The 12446-nt window shown below is 37.5% G+C and overlaps 1 protein-coding gene across 12 annotated transcripts in view; it reads right to left on the reverse strand.

The window, feature by feature from the left end:
• CDK12 (cyclin dependent kinase 12) overlaps window positions 1–12446 on the reverse strand; it is a 74625-nt gene that overhangs the window by 31526 nt on the left and 30653 nt on the right. For all 12 annotated transcript variants that reach the window (XR_007149411.1, XR_007149412.1, XR_007149409.1 and 9 more), the window contains exons 9-13: window positions 8147–8224; window positions 6995–7111; window positions 6390–6521; window positions 4540–4751; window positions 2649–3101 (exon numbers count right to left, since the gene is read on the reverse strand). Coding sequence is in view for 5 of the 12 variants with exons in the window: in XM_047845544.1 (XP_047701500.1) it covers window positions 2649–3101; window positions 4540–4751; window positions 6390–6521; window positions 6995–7111; window positions 8147–8224 (992 nt within the window). In the remaining 7 variants the exon portion in view is untranslated. The remainder of the gene's footprint in view (window positions 1–2648; window positions 3102–4539; window positions 4752–6389; window positions 6522–6994; window positions 7112–8146; window positions 8225–12446) is intronic.

Below are 12446 nucleotides of genomic sequence, written 5' to 3' on the forward strand. Positions count from 1 at the left end.
ATATCTTCCAAATGACTGATGTTTCTGTTCCCTACGGAACCATATTTTTAAATATCCATATAGTTAATTCTTTATTATCTGAGCTAGTGATATGAAAGTCATTACTCAGACAAGCCAAAATAGTTTTTAGTTATAAAGTAGTTTGGTAGCATATTTACCACAATTATATTTTGCAAAGACAATCAGTAAAGTATGTATTTACTTAGCATGCAGATGAAAGCAGTCTGAAAACATAATATTATAACATTGTGTTGTGGAAGGATGAGGTCAGGTGCTATACGTAACATACAAGTGGGTGGCCAACAGTCCCAATTTGCCTGGGACTGAGCGGGTTTTCAGGTTGCCGACTTTCAGTTTTAAAACCAGGACGGAACTGAGATGAGTTGGACACCCTGTATACAGTACCCACCCAAGTTGCTTGTTGACAGATTGACTGGTTAACTAACATGCTGAAAAAGGAGAGCTAACTGGACTACAAACTCCTATAGATTTCAGAGTTTATTGCTGTCAATAGTATGTTTCTCACTACATAAGAATATCTCAGTAACAGTTATATTTAAATGTATTTTTGGACTATACATAAAATAAAACACTATGGTTATTTTTTTAAAAATATTGATGGCAAACAACTTTAAAAATGCCTAACTGTAAAAGTGATCAAAGCTAAACTTACTCTTTCAGCTATACTACTTTTCATATTTAAACTTCGCCTTTTAGTCTAGCTGTATTTCAATAGAACTACTTCTTGAGCTCAAATTCACATGTATGAGAGGATGAGAACTATCTCAAAGTAGAAAAGGAGACAGACTGTAAATGACTACTGGAGTAAATAAAACTTCTTAAAGGAGTTAAAAGATCACATTTTAAAAATCACACTATTGTAAGATCTAGTGCAAACAATATTGCCAATTCTTAACAGTCTGTACTATTGGAGGGAGGTATTAAAAAAATGTACAAATATAACTCAAAATTTTCAATTGACTCATTAGATTTCAACCATAACCCTTTCCCCATACAAGTAAAGAGTAGCTAAAGTGATAGATTTTCACCTTCTCTGGCTTATTCAGTCTGCCCTCTGGTGGAAGTGCTAATGAATAATAAAATGGCCAAGTGTGAGGCAGCCGGGGAGCAACAAGAAGAGGAGACATAGAACTGGATAATCCAGGGGTGACTAATAATTAGGAGTGGTATTTTTACTCTTCCCTAAAAAGCAAATCCAACAATTTCTGGCCACAGGCCAGGTCTTAATTTTAGTTCAATCTCACCCTTGTTGGCTCAATTATTGGGTGAATTTCTTTCAATCACTATACTATTTAATTTGAATGACTTCTTTAACGTATTTTGATTATAGCTGAATTCTGCTGGGGTGGGGAAGAAGAAGAGGGTGTGGGAGATGAGACAAAGAGGCCTGCTTTAACTCTAGATTAGCTTTCTCTGTTATTCCATGTCCTAGAGTCTCTTAAAAGCAATTGGAATCAGTTATGACAGAGTAACAAAGTGAATTAAAAAACACATTAAAAAGAAACATATTAAGAAAAGTACACAGGTTCTATTCTGCCTCTTCCAATAATATGGTTTCAGCTGAGACCACAGGCAGGCTTATTTAAACTCCCTGGATTGCAGTTTCCCTATTTGTAAAGTAAAGGGGTTAATTTTATTTATGTTACCTTCCAGTTTTAAAAAGATTTACATATGAAAAATAGCTTATGTATTTGTATACCAGTGAAAATAAGTTATATACTTTCTGCACCATCCTGTATGAAATGTGAATGTAGGACGACCTAAAGTTGAAGGTTAGTGTACCTCATCAGCCCTCGTGCCTCTTCTTATTCCCCAATTCATGGGGTCTTCATGGACAGCGAAAATATCCAAGGAGTTGAAAACACTTTCAGATAAGTAAACATTTTGCAAACCAGACTGTAAATCAGAATTAGAAAATTTAAACTTTTCTTTCCTCTAATAAAATTGCATGCTGTGGTCATGTCAGGTCAAGGTATAACATATTTATTTCCTTTGTTCAGATTTTTCTTTATGTAATGCTCACTTCCTAATTTGCGGTCCATTCAATTGTCTTTCAGGAGCACAGATTTTTAAAAAGCATTTTTATATGCTATTATTTTTTGGAATGGAATGTGTGGTGTTACACTTATCTACCAAGATTTCCAAATTATTCTTCAGGAGATTAACAATGGCATTTTATTAGAGTTTTCTTGACTATATCTTTCAGGCAAGACTGGTATCCCGTATCCACTACACTAGAGTAAAATCGACTATCTGTGCAATCTGATGATGGTTTATTTGGAACGCAGATTTTCAAGTGCTAGTACTAGTTGGCCACTATTCACACAGTAGTTCAAGATGTATCACTAGCTATGATTGTGGTTTCTTTGAGTTAGAACACAGAGGCTTTACTTACCTACCTCCTAGAAAATGGAAAAACCATCAGTATATGGAAGGTGCTTTGAGAAGCTTTGAGACTTAAATAGAAGCTGGGCAAGAAATACATCATTGGGTGCTATGTTCTCCTGTAGACTAGGTTACAGAAAACTGAAACTGAGGCCATTGATGTGAAAAAGAAAATGTTAAAGAGATTTTTAAGAGGATCAACAGCACCTGAGCTCAATGAGATTCATGACCGGTCTGTTTACCTGCTGCCTCCTCCTGTGGCATTGTGGGAGTTCTTCGGGGCCCCTGTGGCCCACTGTTCTTGTCACTGTTGTTTTCCTCCAGGCTGCCTGCTGGCTCCTGGGTTTTCATCAGCTGACTCAAAAGAACTGCCAACATATTCTGCATGTCAGCTGGTGTGCTTGAAGCCTCAGAGGTTGTCTGTTCTGCTGAAGGCTGGACCACTAGGGCAGGAGGTGCCTCCTTCAAAGACTCCTCTGGGGCCATGGGCTCTGAGTCCTGCTGCTGGGAAGTGGCTTCCGTTAGGGCACTGATGGACTGGTTCAGGGCCTCCAGCTGCTGCTGCATCTCTGGGTTGGAGTGGATGTTAAGCAGCTGTGCCATTTGAGGGATGCTTAGGTCGGTTTGGCTCTGCAGCAGATTCAGTAACACTGCCAATTCACTTTGATTCAACTGCTGTGTGATGTCACCGAGGCCTGTGGAGGAGAGACAGTGGAGCCAAAATAAGAGGATGAGGCAGGGTAAGACCTTTGCCTTCTTCAACTGGCAAGAGCAAATTACAATATTCAGTATATGAAGCTTCATTTTGAATGTCTCATTTTTCATGCCTCACATTGTCATGACAGTTTTTCTTTAGATTTTCACTGAAAAATACAGGAACAAACTAAAACATCCCAGTATTGTGAGTAAAAGTGATTTCATTTTATCTGTATTCTTCAATGTCAGTGACTTACAACCCTTACTGTACATTAGAATTACTAGGAGAGACTGTAAAGTTCAGGTGCTTCAGTTCCCATTCCCAGATATCTGGCAATTAATTGTTCAGGAGTGTTTATTTTTATCTTTTTTTTTTTTAATTTTTTTTAACGTTTTATTTATTTTTGAGACAGGGAGAGACAGAGCATGAACAGGGGAGGGTCAGAGAGAGGGAGACACAGAATCTGAAACAGGCTCCAGGCTCTGAGTTGTCAGCACAGAGCCCAACGTGGGGCTCAAACTCACAGACTGAGAGATCATGACCTGAGCTGAAGTCGGCCGCTTAACCAACTGAGCCACCCAGGCGCCCCAGGAGTGTTTATTTTTAAAGCTTCCTACATGATTCTAAAGTGCAGCCAGTGTTGAAAACCACTGTTGTAGGTGAACAGGGAAGGGCAAGTGAGTCTCAGAAAGAATACCTGTAGTTCAGAAAAATTGATGGTACCACAGAACTATTTTATTATTATAATAGTTCACTAATTACACAGTTTTGGATATATTTAGATCAAATATGTTCCATAGATCAGTTCCATCTATGGAACTAACTACATTTAACGACAATTGTGGTTTAAATGATCAGATTCTGGGGCACCTAGGTGGCTCAGTCAGTTAAGTGTCCGACTTTGGCTCAGGTCACGAACTTGCGGTTTGTGAGTTGGAGCCCCACGTCGGGCTCTGTGCTGATAGCTCAGAGCCTGGACCCTGCTTCGGATTCTGTGTCTCCCTCTCTCTGTTCCTCCCCCACCTCACATTCTGTCTCTCTCTCTCTTTCTCGAAAATAAATAAAGATTAAATGACCAGATTCTAAGAAGGTCTTTTCAAATGAAACATAAACAGGGCTCCAAATTACATGTTAGAAAACCATGCGTAAATGAACCTTAAATTTGCTTTACCTAACTTACTGATCTAACTTTACCTAATTGACTTCTAATTGAGATATAGTATTCCCTCTTTCTGGAAAGAAAAATAATCCATTGTAGACTTTCTAAACCCCATATATAAACTTGGTTTATCTCCTCCCCATAATGATGGCACATTTCTTTATTGCTTCAGTGGCTAAAAACTCAGACAGACAGACAGACACACCCTTGCACTTGATCATCAAAACCTGACCAAGTGTCTTTAATAAAAATACAAAACCTCCATCCCAGAACTGACCTACTGCATCCCCAGTCCCAGGTTCCACCTTGCCAGGAGCAGGCTGAGGTGGTGCTGGACTGCTGTTCTTCACGGGCTCAGCACTTGTCCCTGAGGTAGTTTCTTTCCGTGAGGCTTTGGATGGAGGTGGCTCTTCTATCACAACACCACTTTGTCTCTGTCGTCGCCGTTTCTTACTCCACAATTCATGGCAATCCTGCCAGTGGGGGAGGCTGCAAAAGACAAAGCAAAGGGGAAATGTGTGTGGGACTAATGACAGTGAATGAATGGAGGAAGAAGAGATTAAAATAGGAAGGCAGGGGCGCCTGGGTGACTCAGTTGGTTAAGCGTCCGACTTCAGCTCAGGTCATGATCTCACAGTCCGTGAGTTTGAGCCTCACGTCAGGCTCTGTGCTGATAGCTCAGAGCCTGGAGCCTGCTTTCGATTCTGTGTCTCCCTCTCTCTCTGCCCTTCCCCTGCTCATGCTCTGTCTCTGTCTCAAAAATAAATAAAAACATTAAAAAAAAATTTTTAAATAGGAAGGCAAAGAGCTGAGGGAAATGGAAAGAATAACATAAAAATAACCAGAAATATTAGTAAACAGATAGTAGCAATGTAAAAGGAATCATGGCATATGGTAGTCTGAGGAAATAAAAGACCAACAGATTTCTACAGTGAGAAATGAGACGCTTGCTAATATCAGAGTCACACCTACTATATAAACAACTACATTCCAATCAAAGAGTTAAGTCTGATAACTGTTCTTGCTGTGCATAACAAGAATAAAGAAGAACTTTATTGGTCAGTTTCAGTTTGGAATAGTCAGGACAGAGATGACCAGCCTATTAATATCTACAAAAGTCCAGGCAAGGTGGTGAACCACTTAAGCAGTGTATAATTAAATCACCTTTGTGTAAAATCAATTTATGGGTTATTTGGTCTTTGAGGACCAAAAATAGGTTCTTTCTTCTTTCTACCCATGGAATTTCCATGACTCAGTATTTTCATTTGTGGAGTTTATTAGTATATTTTAATATATTTAATATATTTTCACATTTCCTCATACTCAATAATGCAAACAGTCCCGGAAAGTAAAACCTTATTATAATAAAGACTACTAGAGCCAAAATCTATAATAAGAGCTCCCAAATTTTAGTAAAAAGCTTATGTATTTCAAGCCAAAATTCAACGTATCAAAATTCTAGTGCAGTAAATGAGTTTGGACATTTCTTTGGAACAATCAGATTTGTGGTTACTACCCGCTCGTATTTAAATCCTGTGTATTTAAGATACATAGTTTCTCTATGTAAGAAAAAAATACCCAAAAACTCTGACATGAAAACTATAATGCTGTCAGTCATACAATGTCACATTATTGGCCAAATGTGAAACATGAGAGTAAAACTTCAGAAGATCCTATAGAATACAGAAAATGCATAAGATTCTAATGAAAGAGAGACACGTTCAAAGATATTTTCAACATCAAATAATTCAGGACATATGACCCAATAGTAACAAGCTATTTAAAATTAGAACTGCCCTTGCCAAGTGTGGGATATACATGGTCACCACAGACATGGGGGATTCAAGCAAATGGAACAGGTAAGAGCAAAAACTAGAAGGAATACTTTAAAGAGGCTGTACAGGGCAATAAATAGTTTGAGTCAAATTAGAACAAATATCGTATCTAAATGTATTCCTTGTTTACATTAAGCAATAAAACCTCTTATCAATCATAATACCCAAGGGCACCTCTCCATTTGGGACTCAGCCATTTGCAGTTCCTTCTAAAAACCTATTATTTTGAGCTACACATCTCCTAAGGTTTAGTGGGGGGGTTTAGGATCACTACTTGGCCACCAGCACTTACTCTGGAGGATCCATTTTGCTGAGCTCAACATCTTTAAGGAAGTCACTCTGTAGAGTCTGTTCAGCTGTGCAACGTTTGCTAGGATCTAGTGTCAGCATGTGGTCCAGTAAATCAAGTGCTGCCGAAGGAATGCTGTGGAAAGGAAGAAAGAACAAGTTCACAATGACCCCATAGTTCTTAAACCTATAACCTTAGGTCAAAGGTCTCTGAATTTCCACCTCCATGTAAAACTGTGGAAAAGGAACTAAAAGCTGGCTAAACAAGCAAGCAGATCTGCTCCCACAGAGGATTTATGCAATGCTATATAATACAAGTAAAAAACATGAAGCCAGCAGTTCCATTCTCTTTTTATTATGGGAATATCAAAAGGACTATGAGAAAATTTATATATTCCTCACAATAAAATGATTTATTTTTTCATCTAAAGCCTTCATAAGAGAAAATTACAACAAAACTATGATAAAATTCATATACTGTTCAAAAAAAAATGTTTTCCTATGGTGTGCTGCCATAAGTTGGGACAACACTAACTCCCTAAGCTAGGAAAGTCAAGTCTAAACTCCAGCCAAACACAGAAACCAGATGTACATTTTTGCCAAACTCACAAAGAGAATTCTTCTCGCAGACGCCTTCTATATTGCTTCTTCGGTTTCATGGTATTGAAGTAGGGCAGCTTGATAACATCAGGCCACACAGCTGGACAAGGGCTACCACAGAGTCGACTGAAAACAAAGCAAAAAGCCAAAACAAGAAGTAAATGAGTCAGCATTGTGAATTCTGGAGATTACAGAAGCAGAAATTATTACCTCCCGAGGTCTGGGGAATCTTAGCTTATTAAATTAGAGAGCATGCAGAAAGGTAAAACCTGACCTCACTGCTTTAAGGACAGAAGGAATAGGACAGAAAGAGCTGGTTACAAGATAATGAAGAGAAAATACTGGCAAAATAGTCCAAAATGATGCATATACTTGATTTTGTAAAACATGTTTTTAAACCTCCATAAAGGTTTTCATTATCAATTATATTCTGTTCAGTTAGTATTAATTTCAAAGTGCTGAGCTGGTCATATAATGTTCCTATAGGGAAAATTAGCAGAAGAGAGCCTAAAAATTTTGATAGAAAATTGAATTTAATGCACAATAATGAGTTACACACCACCTTTAAAGAGGTCTACATTAGCCTGTTGTATTCTTCTCTTTACTTATATTGATTAAAACAACCCCAGTCCTTCCCCAAATCCTCTAGTTTAGGTTCTATTTTATAATTATCTGTTTACATGCTGTATCACTTACTAAACTTTGAGCTCTCTGAAAGCAGGGACCTATCTTACTTCTCTCTAAACCTTAAAGTTTAACAAAAAAAGGAATTTGTTATGGAACAGGCTTAATAAATGTTTGCTGAATACAGCTCATCTTAATCTAACCTAAGAATAAAACAGCTACCTTGAAAATGGCATGCTTTTATATGAAGAACTAATAAAAAATATGCAAAGACCTAAAAAGTCTAAAAAGGGGGAACCTAAAAACTAAGACCCTTAGTAAGACCTAAAAAGGAGGAATATAATTTCTTTACATATATAGCCCATGATAAAATATGTGGTAAATCTGACTGAGAATATACTTGTATATATACTGACTTGAGAATACTTGGATATAAGCATAAAGTCAACTTTTAGTAGAATGACTGAAAAGTATTAGAAATTAGAGGATGAAATGACCTATCACACCTGGGCACTCAGAACACATGCACAGCTGTACCTGATCAGTTCTAGCTGAGCCAGTTCCAGATTGGCTTGAAAAATAGGCTTCTTTGTGAACAGTTCCCCAAGGATGCATCTAGAAAGAGTAAAATTGAAAGGTCAGGAGAGAAATCCCCGGAGCCTAAAGTGTGTCTCAAAAAATTTTTATAGTATATCTGGCAGAATTTGATATTACATGTTGTAAATAAGCCCCAAATTGCAGTGTCTGAATTTTGTAAAAGAAAATATTTCTTGGGGCGCCTGGGTGGCTCAGTCGGTTGAGCAGCCGACTTCAGCTCAGGTCATGATCTCGTGGTTCGTGAGTTCGATCCCCGCGTCGGGCTCTATGCTGACAGCTCAGAGCCTGGAGCCTGCTTCAGATTCTGTGTCTCCCTCTCTCTGCCCCTTCCCTGCTCATGCTCTCTCTCTCTCTGTCCCTCAAAGATGAATAAATGTTAAAAAATAAAATAAAATAAAATAAATTAAAAAAAAAAAAGAAAATATTTCTTGCGGTGAGAATAGACAGTATTAAGAATTTAAATTTGCCAGGCGATCAAACTTTTACCATCTATAAAGGACGGTCTACAAGCAAAGAAAATGAGTCAGAGTCCTTTTCTACCAATTCCATTGTAAATTAAGGAAATAAACACTAAAAAAACCCACACTTCAATTTTACAAGGATGCTCAGCAGTTCCTATAAAGAGATTAGCTTTTTCCATTCATTTGCTCTGTAGAATGTGCAATATACTATAGCCCTCTTGGCACTGTATTTGTAAAGAAGCATTTATTGTCATCACCCAGAATCAGTTTCAATAGGACTTTCAAATACATTATGCTTAAATGCTTTTTCCATTTTGCAAATGCCTTCCAAAATAATACATATTTACAAAGTCCCCAGGTATGTCTCCACAAATTACTTAATTACAAAAGGAAATCTAGTAACTATTTAGTGGGGGAAAAAAAGACAACACCTTAACTGAGTGAACAAAATTAACATCATCAATAAGAAGGAAACAGGGTTCATTTAAGTATAAATGTGATGCCTTGAAAAGAACACTTATGCAATATTCCAGCCAAAACTTCATAATATGAACCTATATAGTAGCTGGTCTGTCCTTCAAAATGTAAGTGTCGGAGCATCTGGGAGTCTCAGTCAGTTAAGCATCTGACTCTGGCTCAGGTCATGATCTCTCATTCGTGAATTTGAGCCCTGGACTGGGCTTTCTGCCCTCAGCATTGAGCCCACTTTGGATCCTCTGTCTCCTTCTCTCTCTGCCCCTCCCCCACTCATGTTCTCTCCCTCTCTCAAAAATAAACAAACATTAAATAAATAAATAAACAAACATTAAAAAAATATATCGAATCTCAAGTTGGTTAAACGTCCAACTTTGACTCAGGTCATGATCTCACAGTTTGTGGGTTTGAGCCCCATATCAGGCTCTGTGCTGACAGCTTGGAGCCTAGAGCCTGCTTAGGATTCCGTGTGTGTGTGTGTGTGTCTCTTTCTCTCTCTCTCTCTGCTCCTCCCCCACTCACACTCTGTCTCTCTCTCTCTCTCTCTCAAAAAATAAATAAAACATTTAAAAATTTTTATGTATATACATGAAAGACAAAGGTTAAGGAACTATTTCAGAGTAAAGAATGAGAACTAAATGTAATACATGATACTGGATCAAATCCTTTATCAGGTGAGGTATTGTTTCCAGGATGTTATTAGGGTACTGAAAAAGTAAGAACATGAAATGTAAGCTAAACTACTTTAAAATATAGTGTATCATTGTTAAATTTCCTGAATTTGATAATGCTACTGTGATTTTATATAAGAATATCTCTGTTCTTAAGAAACGTACAGGGGCGCCTGGGTGGCACAGTCGGTTAAGCGTCACGGTCAGCCAGGTCACGATCTCGCGGTCCGGGAGTTCGAGCCCCGAGTCAGGCTCTGGGCTGATGGCTCAGAGCCTGGAGCCTGTTTCCGATTCTGTGTCTCCCTCTCTCTCTGCCCCTCCCCCGTTCATGCTCTGTCTCTCTCTGTCCCAAAAATAAATAAACGTTGAAAAAAAAAAAGAAAAAAAAAAAAAGAAATGTACATTAAAGGGGCGCCTGGGTGGCTCAGTCAGTTAAGCATACGACTTCAGCTCAGGTCATGATCTCACAGTTCGTGAGTTCAAGCCCCACATTGGGCTCTATGCTGACAGCTCAGAGCCTGGAGCCTGCTTCAGACTCTATGTCTACCTCTCTGTCCCTCTCCGCACATGCTCTCTCTCTCTCTCTCAAAAATGAATACGCATTAAAAAAAAAAGAAATGTACATTAAATATTAAATGGTAAGGAGGATGACGTACAACTACTTTCAATAGTTCTGGAAAAAAGATGTGTGCATATACACAATTTTATTCTATTTATATACTTTATGTTGTATGATATAAATACACATACATAAACATATGAATATAAAAAGCAAATGTGGCAAGATGCTAAATTTTAGTGAATCTAACATGAATAAATCTCAAAATAATTATGCTGAGTAAAAGATGCAAAAGGGAAAAAAGAACATATACTGTATGATTCCATTTGTATAAAATTCCAGAAATGGAAATCAATCTACAGTGATAGAAAGCAGAACAGTTGTTGCCTAGGATAGTGTGGGACAAAAGAGAGAGATTACAAAGGAACACATGGAAACTTTTGTCTTGGTTGTGGTGATGGTTTCACTAGTGTATACAATATGTCAAAACTTCAATTGTACATTTTAAACATATGCAGCTTATTGCATACCTCAATTGAAAGATTAAAAAATTTTAATGAATATGGATAAAAGCTATACTAACGTTCTTTGTCCTTTCTAGTAACTCTTGTATATTTGAAATTATATCAAAATAAATCTATTTATTTAATTTAGTTAGTTAGTTTTAATTTTAATTCCAGTTAGTTAACATACAGTGTTATTATATTAGTTTCTGGTGTACAATATAGTAATTCAACAGTTCCATACATCACCCAGTGCTTATCACAAGTGCACTCCTTAATTTCAATCACCTATTTAACCCATCCCCCCATATCAAGATAAATTTAAAACAAATGTAAAAAATTACGACTACTCTGTACTTTTTTGTATGCCTAAAATATTTTGTTTTTTGAAAAGTAAGAAAACAAATGGACAAAGAATCTCTTCTCTGGCCTATGCTTTGAAATTAGATTTGCTAATACAAAAGCAGTATTTATAGTTTTACTTTGAAATTCTTTAGCTTGACTAAATTTGAGAAGCAAAACAAAGCTAGTTTTTAAAGTTATTAGCACCTTTCTATTAGCATTTGTTAACCTCAAATGACAAATTCTCACTTCCATATTCACTCAAATCTTATCCAGAAATAGAAAAGTAAAAGTCAAGTTTAATTCTGTTTCCAACATAAACTGCTAAATCAAATTCCAAATACAGTGTTGTCACAACTGATAAAATAAGCAGAAAGAAAAACAAACCAACCAACCCAGGTGGGTTTTCAGAATCTAGACATAATTCGTTGTACCAGTCTTTCTAGTTTCTCCCTCAGAGAGAATTCCACAAATCACCAAAGTAGCAATCTCACATCAAGAGTCTAGCAAAATCTCAATTCAATGAAGTTACTGGGCTTTATTTAAACCCTAATCTTCTATGGGGCACCTGGGTGGCGCAGTCGGTTAAGCGTCCAACTTCAGCCAGGACACGATCTCGCGGTCCGTGGGTTCGAGCCCCGCATCAGGCTCTGGGCTGATGGCTCAGAGCCTGGAGCCTGTTTCCGACTCTGTGTCTCCCTCTCTCTCTGCCCCTCCCCCGTTCATGCTCTGTCTCTCTCTGTCCCAAAAATAAATAAACATTGAAAAAAAAAATTTAAAGCCTAATCTTCTATAATTTTAATTTCCAAGTTGTGTTGGTGTTTTATTTCAGTTCTAGTTCTTTGGTGGGGAAGATATTATTATGTAATCAATACTTTGCTACTACACTGAGGTGGCAGGTTGCACACACTGAAATAATAGTACCAACAGAGCTATGAACTTTCCCTGTGTATCTTAATGGGGCGTTAACTTTAGAGCCTAGTTGTGACAATTTAAATGCTAATACTGTTAAAGCAAATAGTCCAGAACACAAACATACCCAGCTTGAATCAGTAAAATTTAACTAAAGCTTCATTTCAATTGGGGAGGCTACCAATGAAATTATGCTCTCCTTTTCTTTGACCCTTTTGAATTTTGAAATAAAACCCCTGCAGTTTTAAAGACTAACATTAATAGAGGAGGGAATGAAGGGGAAAAAGTGATAAGCTCCACTGGCAAGTATATGTCAGA

This window comes from Prionailurus viverrinus, unplaced genomic scaffold, assembly GCF_022837055.1.
Source record: "Prionailurus viverrinus isolate Anna unplaced genomic scaffold, UM_Priviv_1.0 scaffold_35, whole genome shotgun sequence".
NCBI lineage: Eukaryota > Metazoa > Chordata > Mammalia > Carnivora > Felidae > Prionailurus > Prionailurus viverrinus.